The sequence below is a fragment of the Xyrauchen texanus genome, chromosome 36 (genome assembly GCF_025860055.1).
Source record: "Xyrauchen texanus isolate HMW12.3.18 chromosome 36, RBS_HiC_50CHRs, whole genome shotgun sequence".
Lineage (NCBI taxonomy): Eukaryota > Metazoa > Chordata > Actinopteri > Cypriniformes > Catostomidae > Xyrauchen > Xyrauchen texanus.
The window spans coordinates 19488972-19504937 of NC_068311.1; the positions used below are offsets into that span (position 1 = coordinate 19488972).

The following is a 15966-nucleotide window of genomic DNA, read 5'->3' on the forward strand; positions in this document are numbered from 1 at the left end:
ACATTGAACACTAGAAGTTGGTTGATGGTCTGCTTCGGACCGCATATCTGTAACATGCTATGTTCCATTGAGAGATACCGAACAAATGTTAGAAAGAGAACTATAGGTTATAACTCATGTAACACCGGTTCTCAGATAACATAAATGAGGGATCTCACTGCAGTTCCCTCCTTGTACTTGCATGGAGAAGACATATGTGAGAATGAAGAGGAGACCTGTGGTGGTGTCTTATATAGGAAGGTGGGGCTCCCTTATCACTGCTGTGATTGGTCTGTCAGCTGACAGACGTAGTGTTTTTGCTTCCAGTGTCGGATATGCCTGAGGCGAATCCCCATATTGAGATGCCTCACTCCAGTTATCAGAGGACTGGGATTATGTGAGTAACACCTGTGTCCCTGTGGAGAACACAGTGTACACAGTAATGATAGGGCACAAGTGCATGTTGTTCATGAGCCCGAATTCTCGAGTTCACCCCTGAACTTCTAATGGAAAACATAGATTTTCCTCTACACAGTTTGGAAGGCACTTACTCCTTTTAGCATCTCTCCCCCTCTGTATGTCTGCCAGCCACAGCCAGACCATTAATTAAATGATTATTAGATAATTTGCATGCAGGAAGGCGAGAGTTGCAGGAGGCTTGTGAAAATGTCTGCCCACTCCGTCTGCTATCGCTCCGCCGCAGATGTGCTAATTATTTGTTCTTCACCCACTGGCTAATTATCACATACTGTACAAACACGTTCTCAAACTCATCCATGCAGCCAAGGACAACCACACCACCTCAGCATTGTCCTCATTGAAATAAATGTGTTATGTGCCTACTTGCTGTGCATATCTCTTAAGGAGATTCATGTAAATTAAGTTCATTAGCACTCAGATTAATTAATGGAAAAACTCTTGCGGTAATGCAGCAGCAAAATGCATGTCATCGAGAAAAGGACAGCAAGGTTCTGAAGTCTGGGCTCGAGAAAAGCAAGAGAAGGTGATAGACAGTAAACAGCTTTCGTCTCACTTAGATTCAAGATCCTGTCACAGTGGCAGAACTAAAGAATCAGACAGTAACGCTTTGGTTTTTGCCCTTTGCTCAGGTTTCTTCTTCAAAATTATAGCTTTCATGACAGCAACAGGAAGCAATAGTGTTCTTTGAGTGATGGAGCTCTAATTTTCTGTTATTTTGTCTCCGTTATGGTTGATCGCATACTGTCTGGTAGATGATTCCCTCCCAAAATTCTAAGTAGTGCATATCTCCCAAACTGCTGTTGGATCAGAGAGCACACAGTGTAAATTGGGGATATATTGAATATTCTTTATGCATTCACAATGATTTAGCTTGCAATATAAAAACATGAATATCACAATGATTTTAATGTGTATTTTGTGGGGGTTTTTTTGGGCCATTGAGTTCCATTTAAAAAAGGCAGATAGAATTTGTCTTTTTTTATTGTGAACTGGTTCAAAACTGGTACATTTATTCCAAGTGGCATTTGACATGTTTAAAAATGTTTATTGGTAGTATATGTTTAGATATTAATATAATTTCTAGAAAGTTTAAATATTTAGTAAATAAAATGTATATAATATAATAAAAATATTTGGGCTTTCAATTGATGATTTTTTTTTATAGAATTAATTACATTATTTGCTGATTAATTAATTAATAGAATTAACTGCAATTAATCACATATATTAATATTTGCTGAGAAATTCCCCTGAATAAAAATAATTAAATAATTAGAAAATAATTATATAAAAAACTTTAATATAATATATAATAAATATAATTATTAAGATAATTAACATACATTACATTATAGTGGCAGATGAGCAAAGCATTGATTTGGCAATACAAAAAGTGGTTTTATTCATTATATCTGTATAATTGAATATAAGCCTATCATTGGCCGACAGTCCACAGCGGTCTGTTTTGCAATTTAACTCGTCAATCTGTCATAGACTTATTATAAAGGCTTTTTCAGATGGACAATGTTGGAGCTTCTCACTTTGATTGCGACGCATCATAAACATTGTTTTTTTAAGAAGCAGATTGAAGTTAATTGTAGTTTGAAACTTCGAAACACATATTTTGAGAACCCTGAATTCAGAGTTGCGCTCTATCCTGCTACTCGTCCTTATCTTGTGTCGTCTGGTGTCAGTAAGGGTGGTTTGTTGTTTGTACAGCTGGAGTTGTGTTTTCTACCCCCTGCTGACTGGGACTTTCAAAAACGTTATTGTCCGTGGGCATGATTTATTGCTTAAATTTTTTTAACTCCGTATTTTTTATTTCATTTGGTGCACATATATATATATATAGATAGATAGATAGATAGATAGATAGATAGATAGATAGATAGATAGATAGATAGATAGATAGATAGATTAAAATAAATGAATTTCATTTTTTTTTTTTTTGCGTTAAAATTGCTGTGGAAGACATGCCTTAATTGTTTGCTAGAGTGTTACATTATTTTTTAGATTTTTTTTTTTTTAAGTAACTTAATATTATTTTGTTTAATTATGGTTCATCTAATTGAAATAATAATACCCTTGTAAGCCATCAAGATGTTGAATGTCAAAATGGTGAAAAATCGAGAGTCAATATTGTCTCTCTCTTTCTCTCTCTCTCTCTCTCTCTCTCTCTCTCTCTCTCTCTCTCTCTCTCTCTCTCTCTGTTTAATCTGCACAGGATCTGTGGGAAAGAATCTGGCAAACAAGCCCAATGTGTATGTTTCCAGCAGTGCTGGGATCAGGTGGAGAGAGGTGAGGTCATAAAGTATTACAAACTAGACCCATTCACCATGATAATCTTAAATTGAAATTCCCAGACATTTTGGAAGGCTAAGCAGCATTCACTCTCACATGTAATGAATATGTGTGTTCTCCAGGCCCTGGCTGGTCCTCATTTCTACACCTGGGGAGATCATGGAGGGATCCTGTTGGCTATCGCACAGGGCGGCTCCACCAGAACTCTCAAGTGAGTCCATCTAAGGATCTAATGGCACTCTGCTTTTAGTATAAGCTGAGTATTTTCCAGCATTAGGACAGTACTGATGCCAGTGTCTGCCCTTTGCTGGCTCAGGTTCAGTACAAACGAGGGGGAAACCTGGAAAGAGTTCCAGTTCTCTGAGCAGGAGGTGTATGTCTACCAGCTGCTGACAGAACCAGGGGAGAAGAGCACCATCTTTACTATCTTCGGGTCTTACGCAGACCAGACACATAGCTGGCTCATTGTGCAGGTCAACGCCAGTGATGTACTTGGTGAGATTGATTATCAACTCATTTAAATAGGATGTACACAATAGCCCATTCGTCAACATTAAAGTAGAAATGTGTTATTTTTGAAGGGATAGTAAACATTTTTGCCGTGAAATACTGACCCTCGTGTCAACTTGTATGACTAACTTTCTTATACAGAACACGCACAATGTAGTTTTTTAATAATGCATGTGTCTGTTCAATACAATGCAATGGATAGTACCTCTCTTTAAACCTAAAAAAGGACCTGAAAGTATCAAAAGTGGTCCATGAAGGTCCTGAACCAACGCATAGTCACATCACCAATGCACAACATTGGTGTGTCAGGTTGGTTGGAATGCTCAAACAAACAGAGCTGTGTTTTGATAGCAACAATGAGCCACAGTCTTTTGGGATTTGTACATAATTTGTACATAATATGGGATAGGGGACAACATTTTTAAAAATAAACACTAATTCCTTGTATTATATGTTCTTAGGTGTGCCGTGCTTAGAGGGTGATTATAAACTCTGGTCTCCGTCTGATGAGAGAGGAAATGGCTGTCTGTTGGGCAGAGAGATGGTGTACAAGCGCCGCTCTCCGCATGCCACCTGCTTCAATGGCGAGGACTTCGACAGGCCTGTAACTCTGTCAAACTGCTCCTGTTCACGTCAGGACTATGAGTGGTATGAGCTGAAATCACCTCCATCTGCATTCTTTTCATATTGTCATTGTGTTCACTGGGGTGGTAATGCTAAATCATTGTTCAATTGTTGTTAATAGCTGACTGAGCTTAATTTAAAAACGGATAAAAATACATAACTCATTGGCTTGTTAAAATGAAAAGTGCTACTCAGGTGTGGGAGTGTTTCTATATAAATAATGATTATGTTACCTACAAACACTGTACTAGTGTGTAAAAGTACAACATGGCATCAAGCAGTGTTTCTCAGTCAGTTTAGATCCGCTTACCAGTAATTTCACTGTGAGTGACCAGTTTATGTTATGCACTGACTGTACTTGCATTGTGTGCTATAATTTGTCTTGCGTTCAAAGTCAGAAGTACATTTTAGTAATACAATAAAAAAAAAAAAAACCTATTTAACAAAAAATCAAGCTGTATATCCAAATACAAAGGTTTTATTGGTGAGAGCCTTCTCTGCATTTTCTAATAATAATATTATTATATAATATTTTTGCTAAATATATTTGAAATATATGAAATATTCATTTATTAAATAACTTTATTAATAGTGGAATTAAATGAACTTTATTATCTATTTACATTTGTAGTAGTTAATTGTATTAAATGTAAATGTAAAATATTATTAAATAGCATTTACATATATTGCGTTATTATCTATCTATATATATATGCATACAGTATATATTACATTCATAATTAATTATTATTAATGATAATGCATTGGCTGCATGCTCATGTTATTTGGAGTCCTCCTATTAAAATTAAATTAGATTAATTGATTGTAAATTTTAATGACAGTCAACTTACGAACATTTCTGAAAATGTTCATCCCAAGTGTTCACATGAAGAGCACCAAATGAATAGTGAGTTCTGAATAATTTCTCAGTAGTTGACCGCCTGATCTTTATGTTTCCCAGTGATTATGGGTTTAAGCTGAGTGAGGATCTGTCTCTCGAGGTGTGCATGCCTGATCCTGAGTTCTCTGGCAATCTGTACGCCCCACCAGTGCCCTGTCCGGTGGGCACCACATACCGCCGCAGCAAAGGGTAAGAACCGTTATCCCTGCAATCCCAGCTGAAAATATCCTCCTGGATATAGATTGGTAGCAACCACCATCAGCAGCCCGAAAGCATTATTAGATCTGCCACAGCTGTCTCACCACACATCGCTCTCCCCACATTATCTGCAGTCGAGAGGAGAATATTTATTTAGAACATAGACTGCTGCTTGGAATGAATTTAGCTGGATGAGTTTAGATCTGCTCACTCAGTTGAGATGTGAGCTAGAGGTAATGAGGTTAATAAAAATAATAGAGAATGATTACTGGGCTAATGGGGAAGTGACATTAATAAATAATAATACATGATGAATGGAATTAGCATTTTATATGCAAATAAATGGAATTTCTCATATTTTGAAAACATCTCAAGAGCAAGAAGTACCCTTTAATCAAAGGAAGAAAGTTTGTTATCATGTAATTACAGCATCACCTAGTGTCAACTGTTGGTACCCGTCAAAAAAATATTAAAGTAAATTTTTAATATTTATGCATTTTAATTGGATGGCAAATTTCCTCAATAATCTTTAAAATAATGTACATATTATGAATTCAGAATAAGTGTGAAGTAATTAATTCTTAGGGGAAGTATTAACTTCAAAAACCTAGTAAGCAAAATTCATGTGTACATCTGTATTTGCTTTGGCATTATTTGAACAAATTTCATAATCGGCTAATTTAAGCATGTTTAAATAAATATAATTTAAACCAATTTTTTAAATCTTGTTAATTAAATTATTTTTAAGTTAACTAGTTTATATAAATTACTCACCATGCATGAAAACAACAGTGTTTTTTTTTTGTTTTTGTTTTTTATTCTGTTTCTGGCAAGTCCATTATGTTAATGGTGAGCGTGTGAATGGAGATTTAGAGACGAAATTCTGTATGTCTCCATATGTCTTGAATTCTCATAAACCCTGTCAAATCCATCTTGTCCTATTTGCTTATAATATCTGTCTCCCTGTGGGTGACAATTATTTTTAGAGAGATTCAGAAGATTTTGGCTTGAATGTGGACACTTTAAACTTTTGTTTGGATTGGCCTGCCATAATTAAACAAATATTAATAACTGCAGTCTTGACCATCACAAAATAGGTATCATATTAAAGCTTAGAAGCTGTACTTCAGAATGCGTGTAGGCATTATGAAAGTGCTTTGAAATTTTCAGACGAATCAGAAGTTTTGATAATTTATTAATAATTTTGCACTGTGCATATTATTGTAATCGGTAAAAACATCAAACTGATCAAATAATGTGTCATATGTTGTTAGAAAGCTCTCAAAGTGTAGAATACAACCAGGTGTTGCTTATAAACTGCTTTTTTGCTTATTACTGCATGAAAAATAAACAGAACATAAAATATCACATACCATTACTTAGAGGAGTGATTCTTGTTAAAACGAGCCAACACACAACATAATAGGATGCATAGTTCATTAGATAATCTACGTGAAGGACCATGTGTACACATCACATAATGTGCTATCTTGCTAAAAGCATGTTAACTTTCCTGGATCAGATGACATCGTCGAAAATTATGTAGAATGCTAAACCAATTTTATTAGGATTTAGATCGCTACAACCAGAAGTGGAAGTCATCCAAATATTGGCAGAGAGGATCGTTCCTCTAATTAAATATGGCCACCAGGAGATGGCTCCTGAACACAGACTGAATGATGGCTCAAGTGACACAGAATGGAACTGTATGAGATCTTGTTTCTCATTCCTACATGTTACTTTAGTCATTGTTGTATTTGCATGTGTAGTTAGTTCTTATGTACACTTATTATGTTTTATTTGTTTGGAGAGGCTTTTGAAAACATAGAGGTGTCTTTGGGCACTATGATAAATGATATTTGTAATGCTAGAACTTTTGATTGCTTTGTCGTATCAACACAAAATTTTATTCAGGTACTGGTGACATGATTGGGAACAAAATATTTTTTTTTTGGAGCTACCTTATTTACACTCTTATTTATAATAAATAATGAAAAATAAAATGCTGAAAATTCTGTTTACAAAATGCATGGAGCATTTTGCTGTGAAGCGCTACCTTTCAAGGACAAATTGCAATTTCATATGTAATTCAGTCAATCGTGCAGCCTTGATGGATAACATACCGATGTCTCAGAGGTCAATATCTGCAGGTTACAGAGTATTTTGAATTGTTTTCCCCTTATATACAGTAAGTGCTACTTACTGTCACTGGCATGATTGTAACGTCAGTAGTTCCACATTTATGTGAAAATGCCAATTCATTAAAATGAAATAATACATTTTCTCTTTAGTGCCAACCCTTCAAGGTTCTGTGGATGTTATTATTTCTGGATTGTGTATTTAAATTCACAGTTTTGACCAAGCGTGTGGTCGCACTACTTATTCTTTGTGTCTCAATATGCAGAGCTGTAGATCTAACAACCCTTAGATAAAATGAACCGTACATTTTTGTTTTCCAGTTAAATTTGCAACAACCCTCCGCTTCGAGTTGAGTAGTTCTGCGCCTCCATAATTTTTTTTTTTTTGTGCATTTAAAATCGTTTAATGCACACCTAGCCCTTACATAATCTATATAAAAAAGTTTTTTTTAAAGGTTTTCTTTAAAATAATACCATCAAATTGACTCTCTTTGTTTTTTTGTTGAGTTATAAGCCTTTAATTTTGGTCATGCCACTGAAACAGGAAATCTTTAAAAACACCTTCAGGGCTTAAAGAGTTAAATGAACTTGGACGTCAGAGTGTCTACAATGTCTGCAACGTGTTTTGCTCGGTTCACTTTTTCATTTTTGCGGTTTCAGAAATATATATATTTAAAAAAATAAAATACAATTAATGCCACACCACTACGCTGAGATGCAGTTTGTGGACAGAGGAATTTTCCTCCTGTTGTTGCCATAGATAGAATAAACACAACTGAAGTCATGTGATCCACAACGAGTCAGCGAAGACCCAGCACTTTGATGAGTGGCAGAACTAACCTACTAGTCCGACAACCCCTAATGCTATAGTGTTGTCTGATGCTGTAGGTACAGAAAGGTGCCTGGAGACAGCTGCAGTGGAGGAGATGTTGAAGCTCGACTCGATGGAGAAATGCTGCCATGTCCTGTAGGAGGTAAGAACTCCTCCTCAGAATACACAGTCTTCCTCCCTGTTTCCTTTTATGTAATACCAGGCAGTCCTAAGAGATTCAATATGAAGTTGTGCAGCCATTATTAATAAACTGCTTCAAACGTTTAAAAAGAACAAACTGATAGTCCCACCCCAAACTCATGCCATTGGTTGAGTCAGTGTTGCGGATTCGGGTAGTTGGAATGCTCCAACAAACAGAACAATGTTTTTAATAGCATTCAAAGCTATGAATGGCGTATTTATAGTTGTCTCTGCATTTATGGGAAGGGAAACCCATACAAACCCATGTGTAGAGATTTAAGTTAATATTATGATGTAAGCTTTATGTATTTGTTGGTGGACTGTCATGAACTGTCTACCAGTTGCACATTGGTGTAATGTTAAAAGTTTTATTAACCTAGAGCTCAGTCTCCAAATGGCCATAAGCGTAACTCACCACTGTGCTGCTCTAAAGAGTCATCGCTGTCTAGACTGCCTCTTCCCTCTTGCATTGTGGTGCTGAGCCTCTTGACCACACTTCAGTGGCTGTGATGATTGGCTCGACTCTGCAACTAGAGAAAAGGCTGAGAGAAGATGGAGTATTAGAGAAGCCCTTTTGACCAAGTGTTGGCAGGAAGTGATGTGACTCATAACAGTGCCTTCATATTTCTTTTATGATTTGCAATGAATTGGAAGGGATCAGTTTGGTCCTGTGAAATGGGTAGCTATTTCTTTTGTCTTTTTTAGAGGTGAGTGCTTTAAAGCATTAAATCAAAAGGAATCTTAAAGCACAAAAGTATTATTAGGTAATCAATACATAAGTAGCTATTTTTATGGCACACGTATGAGTCATAGTTAATCCAAAAATTATACTACTCACCCCTAATGTCATTCCAAACCCATGACTCTGTGTCTTCCATGTAACACTAAAGGAGATGTTAGACAGAATGTTAGCCTCAGTCACCATTTACATTTGTTGCATCTTTTGAATGGTGACTGAGACTGAATATTCTTCCATCTCCTTTTGTGTTCCACAGAAGAAAGTCATGTTGGTTTGGAGCAATTTTAAGGGCAAGTAAATGATGAGAGAATTTTCATTTTTGAGTGAACTATCCCTTTAACTGAGAAGTTTGAAGTTTGTAATTCAGTGTTACTGTCTTATTTTGGCTTTACTCTATAGAGAGTAATGAGTTTATCCTGTATGCGGTGAGGAACTCCATCCACCGCTATGATCTGGCCACAGGCACTGACCAGCCGCTTCCCCTCTTGGGTCTCCATGAGGCAGTTGCACTGGACTTTGACTACGAGAAGAACTGCTTATACTGGGCTGATATTTCACTGGACACAATACAGGTGAATAAACCTGTCTAAATAAATCTTTTGCATGCCTGGCTTTTGTTCTTAAAGCTAAAATATTTATGCAGTTTTATACATTTAGAGTGGGGTCCAGATGTCTGAGACCACATCTGCACTCTATCTAGATAAATAATCAGAAAAATAATAGACAATTATTTGACTTTGACCATGGTAGCATCCTTTGTACAAAAGGTCAGATTTCCTTGTTTCCACTGAAAAACAGAATGCTCTTTTGATAATTCTCAAATTATGCTGAGATAACATGGATCAAGTTTTTCACAAAGTTCATGTCAGCTTGGGTGCAAGTTCCAAATACTTTCAAATGTAAATTTTTGCTATTGAAATTTACACTCCAGTGTTTATGCAATTTATTAGAGCTGTTGAAATTGTTTAACGTGTTTTCTTTAACACAATTAATCCATTTACCAATTTTCACATTATATTCTGACATTTTATTCAGCTCCGTGTGAGTTCTGAACACTAGTTGGATTTGTAGTTGAAACGTGTCCGGGGTCATTACACAAACAGGATGCAGCCATGGGTAGACGATCTCACAGAATCACGATACCAAATACCTTGAAAGCCCAATAAAATGTTCATCACTTTAGTTTTACATTTGATGTTATAAGAAAGACAGTAGACCACTTGATCTTATAGTTGTACTTCAATTTGCTAAACAAGAGCAAATCAAGACGTTCTCTGAAGCACTTTTCATGTAGAGTTCAAAAAGGCACACATCATTTGATGTGTAGCAAAGTGATTAGCCACGATTAATATTGTGGACTATGAGGGTTAAATCATTAATGTTACATATTCATTAAGTCTTCTTCTATGGAACAAAATGTATTTTGACAGTAAAATAAATATGTGTGTAGTGTCAAATGTAAGCGCTTAAAATCTGAGATTAATCCTGATTAAATATTTTAATCAAATGACACTACTATTTATTCAGTTTATAATAATAAAAAAATATATAAAAATAGAAAAAGACAATACATATACAAGCATTTTCACTACTGGTCTCAGACCTTTGGCAGTATTGTGTCTAATTTTGTGTAAACATTGTTTTTTATGTTGTAGAGACTGTGTTTGAATGGAAGCTCAGGACAGGAAGTGATTGTCAAGAAGGACCTTCAAAACGTGGAAGCTCTGTCATTTGACCCCATCAGCAGGTTGCTGTACTGGGTGGATGCAGGTGCTCGGAAAATTGAGGTAATTGATGTTAGAAATAACTATAGCAATTTTAATTTAAACAGTGTTTGTCCATGTAGTCATTTTTACATGCTCTGTCTTCCAGGTGTCCAACTCTGACGGAGATCTGAGACGCACTCTGGTGAACGCTTCAGTGCTGGAGCACCCTCGAGCTCTGACTCTCATGCCTGGAGAAAGGTACAGTTCCCACAATCTACCAACTAAAATTAAATAAAAATGACCACAAATTAAATGTAGTTTTAGTTTTTGATACGGAGTATATTATAAAATTTGAAACCTTGACACCCGAGCCTTCATTAAACATCAAAATAAAATAAAAACCTGTTTGTGGCTCCCTCAGCTTGATGTTTTGGACTGATTGGGGTGATCGTGTGGCGGGCATCTACCGCAGCTGGATGGACGGTTCCAATATATCCTGTATTGTGTCAGAGGGAGTTCGCTGGCCCAATGGCATCACAGCCGATGAGAACTGGCTGTATTGGACAGAGGCGTACGGAGACCGCATCGAGAGATCTGACTTCAACGGAGGTCACCGCACTGTACTAATGGATAGCCTGCCTCATCCCTATGCTATTGCAGTTTTTAAGGTAGGCCTTGTTGTTTAACACTGCCTGGGACTGTTGCAGCTGAAACAGCTTCTGAATTTATATTTGATGATCTAAAGCACATATTTCATATTTGAAAATATACTGTCTTTGATTAGAATGACCTTTACTGGGATGACTGGTCCAAAATGGGCATCTTCAAAGCTCCTAAATCAGGCTCACCAGACAGTGAGTTGATAGTGGGCAGATTGACTGGAGTGATGGATCTTAAGATCTTCTACAAGGGAAAAAACAGAGGTTAGTCCTTTTAGAGGGACATTATAGAAACCATGAAATGTTTTGACGAGTGCAGTTTTCTGTCCTGTCTGTCCAGTTGCTGTGAGACATAAGGACTTGTGCCATTTTTTACGTCACTCATAGACTACATCCACATTATTCCACATACATTTGAAAACAGCGTTTTCATTTTCGAAACTCTCACCATCCACACTGTCATATTCATATGTTTTCCAAAAGTTCCTGGTTCAAACTGAAACTGCGAATGCGGAAAAACTTAAAAAGCGTGGCCCTACGCCATTTCCATGTATGGTCTGAAACGCAAATGTCCTCGTATTTCCCCGCCGACAGCAATTCTAAAAAAACTTTCCAGTTGCTTTTAAAGGAATGCAATGTGAAGGTTGTACAAAGGAACATTTATCTTTAACAACGCTATCAAAGTGAATAGCTGGTACAACAACGCGCTACAACATGGGCCGCAATCTTGATTGTTTTGGGTTGAATAGATCACATGACTGTGTCACAAGACAACAAATAAACCATAGTTTTGGAATATCTCCATTTTCCTTGTCCACACTACAACCTGTAGAATGCGTTTTCAAATATATCCAGTTGGGAGAGCGTTTTTCGAAACGAGTGTTTCGCTGAGCAAAACGTCATTTCATTGTGGACGGAAGGCTAAAACGTAATGAAATGAATTAGTTTTCAAACTAAAACATATTCATGTGGCCGTGGCCGTAGTCTTTAATATATGTGTCAGTCTTGGCAGGTGATATTTATAATATAGAAGGAGATGTCCTCATTCTGTCGAGCACTTTATTGGACAAAAATGTTATACCTCTGTTTGTGCTCGGTAGAGATGTGTCATCAATATATTTTGTCTGTTTTTTGTGGAAGGAGAATGTAAATGTAATTATTTATATCTGCTAAAAGTACGCTTTGTCAACTTTTAGGAGCATACTTACATATGCTGTAGATGTTTCGAAAGATAATAAACATGAGCCACAAAAGTCTTGAAATTAAAATGCTTTTTGAAATAGTGACCACAAATGATTTAATTGGGATATAGAAATGTTTTTTTGAATAATCCCTCTCTCCTGTAGGTCAGAATGCTTGTGCCGACCAGCCATGCAGTCTGCTGTGTCTTCCCCAGCCTGGAAATAAGCGTCATTGTGTGTGTCCTGATGGAGTTTCTTTCACGACCCTGCCATCTGGAGAGCTCCAGTGCCAGTGTCCCAGTGGATACCAGCTCCACAATAACACATGTGTTAAGACAGGTCTGACACAAACATTGACTTTAAGGAATAGATCACCCAAACATTTAAATTCTCTCATCATTTACTCAACTTCATGCCATCCCAGATGTGTATGACTCTCTTTCTTCAGCAGAACACAAACAAATACATTTAGAAGAATAATTCAGCTCTGTTGGTCCTCAAAAGGCAAGTGAATGGATACCAAAATTTGGAAGCGCAAAAAAGCTCAAAGTCAGCATAGAAGTAATGTGTCAGACTCCAGTGGTTAAATCTATATCTTCAGAAATTATATGATAGGTGTGGGTGAGAAACAGATTCATATTTTTATAAAAGTAAATGAGAGAATTTTACTTTTTGGGAGAACTATACCTTTAAAGATTCAGATATGAATAAATCTTAAAAGCTAATAAACAAGCTTAACTTCTTTGCATTTAAAGGTTTGTAAGTGATTCTGGAACGCCCGCCATACTTTGCCACTGAACTAGATGCTACCCCTTTTCAAACCCCACTATACAAAGATAGATAGATCTCTTAGGTATCCATCATAATGTTGAGACCATTATAATCAGGAGCAGGACAACAGTAACAATATAGTGTTCTTGCACAACACACTAATATTTTGACAAGGCTTGTTAAGGTGAAGATGGTGTTTAACATGAATGGTCCGCTTCTACAGCCAGACTTCAGCACTTCCTGCTACTCATTTATTGGCTGCCCTGTGAACGGGCAAAATAAATGACAGGTAGAAAACAATTCAAAGTCTTTGGGTTGGCTAAACAAAGACAGCAGCCACATTTTACTTTTCTGTTTAGAGTCTAGAACTTTCACAGAGACAGGTATAATATTTTAGGACACCTAATACAGTAATGTCTGTCAGGAAAAGGGATATTTTCTGTGCCATTCTATTTAAAAGTGATTTAATATTAATATTTAATATAGTTTTTTTATTAATGTTTTCCCATCAGAATACACCTGTTTGCCAAACCAGTACCGCTGCTCCAATGGAAAGTGCATCAGCAGCATCTGGAAGTGTGACAGTGACAATGACTGTGGCGACATGAGTGATGAGCAGGAGTGCCGTGAGTGACAGCACCAGCTCCGCCCACTCTCTCATATAAAAGTACACAGATGTGCTTGTGGTATGTTTCATCTGTCATTCTCTTTCTGCAGCCACCACTGCTTGTGATCCTGCGGTACAGTTTCGCTGTGTGGCCTCTGGTTCTTGCATCCCGCTGACCTTTAAGTGCGACCACGAGGATGACTGTGGAGATAACAGTGATGAGGAGCACTGTGGTATGTATGTGTGGATGTAATGGGTAGTCGTTCAAAGGGCGTTTTCAGACCCGTAGCTCATTTGTTTTGTTCTGAAACAGGGGCTTCAATTGTTACAATGTTGCATTTTCATCTTGCTTTGGTTTGCTTTCACAAGGCAACATTTCAAATCGGACCAAAACTGTATTAATAAAAGTCACATGTGAGGAATCTTCCCCCGTATTGGTCAGAATGTTTGTGCACTATTTCAGGATTTAGCTCCTAAATCAATATACCTGTTAAAATGAACGAAATACCTGTACACATTTGTCAACCATACTAATCGTATATGTGTTGTTTAAGACTTCCATGTTCATACATGCTAAACGGACTGAACTAAGAGAAAATGCACCAGGTTCTGAAACAAATGCTTCAAACGAGTAGCCAACAAGCCGCTTTTATTACCTCAAATTAATTGAGAAATGACACAGAATATTTGTACGTTACATTACAGCTACACAGCTGGACCATTTAAAACGAAGGGAAGACAAATTAGTAATTTAAAATGGTAAAAAAAAACCAGTCAAAAACAAGTCACTGCACTTAAATTTCCTTTTTTCTTATAACTCATATGATTTTAACCCCCAAAAATGTTTTATTAAAAAAAACAAAAAAGTAAATGAACATGTTATAAAGAACATTGGGTAATATTTGATCTGCTTTTTTCCCCCCAGAGTCTCATCAATGTGGGCTTGCAGAGTTCACCTGTGCAAGAGGTGTGTGTATTCGGGATGCCTGGCGATGTGATGGGGACAATGACTGCAGGGACTGGTCAGATGAAGCCAACTGTACTGGTGAGAAGAAAAGAGAACTATTTGGCACACTGATTCAAAACAAATATGCACTCAAATCAGATACATCTGATGTACCTCCTTAATGTTTTCGTATTTTGTCTCTGTGTCTCATAGTGGGCCACCACACATGTGAGAGTAGCAGTTTCCAGTGTCACACGGGTCATTGTATTCCTCATCGCTGGGTGTGTGACGGAGATGATGACTGTCAGGATGGTTCAGACGAGGACCCAACCCACTGTGGTCAGTCACTTAACTATTAACACAAAAATGAAATTCTGTCATTGTTTTTTATTCATCCTGATGTTGTTCCAAACCTATATGACTTTCTTCCGTGGAACACAAAGTAGTAGTTTTGGAGAATGTCCTGGCTGCTCTTTTTCATTCAATGAAAGTGAATGGGGAAGAATGCTGCTCCAAAAATATGAGAAGATTTCAAATTTTGTGCATGCGTCTGCTTTTATAGACTACTTTTATTTGTCCTACATTGTATGAAATAGAGCAGTCGGAACATTCTAGTAAATAACTTTGGGATCATTAGAAGAAAGAAAATCATATGGGTCAATCAATATTCAGTAGCATCAGTTCTCATTATTATGCAGCTTTCATGAAAGAGAATAGAACATATGTGCTGTTAAGCATCTTTTCCACCATCTGGCCGAATGTTTATGAGCACGGTGAGGAACAGTTCCAGGAGCATTTCCACTTGTGCATGGTTTGGCATGGGACAATTACAAAAAAATCTCGATCCTGGATTTCTCTGCACTGTTAGCTGACCTTGCTTAACCATGCTGGTTGAATGGCTTTAGTTCATGGCTTTAATAATTTGTTTCTATTTAGCTGGCAAAGTTCGCTATGATGAGGTAAATGTAATAAAAACATTTAAGTTTGGAGTATGTTCTTGATTTTAGGATGATGGTTTAATTAGTATAGTACTATGGCTGTCAACATGCCTGAGAAACTACAAAGAACTTATCTGGCTGTTAACAATTGTGCGTAAATGATAGTCAAAAAAAGTAAAACATGAGAAGAAACGCTTCAGAAGATGGTTCTGTGTTAACTTATTGTTGCATATGGTATGCCAGATGGTAGAAAATTGGCTTAAGATTCTATGGAAT

The 15966-nt window shown here is 36.9% G+C and overlaps 1 protein-coding gene across 1 annotated transcript in view; it reads left to right on the forward strand.

Moving 5' to 3' along the window:
• LOC127629864 (sortilin-related receptor-like) overlaps nucleotides 1-15966 on the forward strand; it is a 90698-nt gene that overhangs the window by 54885 nt on the left and 19847 nt on the right. The window contains exons 11-26 of the mRNA XM_052107141.1: nucleotides 2684-2757; nucleotides 2883-2971; nucleotides 3077-3255; nucleotides 3732-3918; nucleotides 4856-4984; nucleotides 8020-8105; nucleotides 9282-9454; nucleotides 10538-10669; nucleotides 10755-10846; nucleotides 11010-11256; nucleotides 11373-11511; nucleotides 12594-12767; nucleotides 13712-13825; nucleotides 13917-14039; nucleotides 14732-14851; nucleotides 14966-15091. Coding sequence (XP_051963101.1) covers nucleotides 2684-2757; nucleotides 2883-2971; nucleotides 3077-3255; nucleotides 3732-3918; nucleotides 4856-4984; nucleotides 8020-8105; nucleotides 9282-9454; nucleotides 10538-10669; nucleotides 10755-10846; nucleotides 11010-11256; nucleotides 11373-11511; nucleotides 12594-12767; nucleotides 13712-13825; nucleotides 13917-14039; nucleotides 14732-14851; nucleotides 14966-15091 — 2184 coding nt within the window. The remainder of the gene's footprint in view (nucleotides 1-2683; nucleotides 2758-2882; nucleotides 2972-3076; nucleotides 3256-3731; nucleotides 3919-4855; nucleotides 4985-8019; nucleotides 8106-9281; nucleotides 9455-10537; nucleotides 10670-10754; nucleotides 10847-11009; nucleotides 11257-11372; nucleotides 11512-12593; nucleotides 12768-13711; nucleotides 13826-13916; nucleotides 14040-14731; nucleotides 14852-14965; nucleotides 15092-15966) is intronic.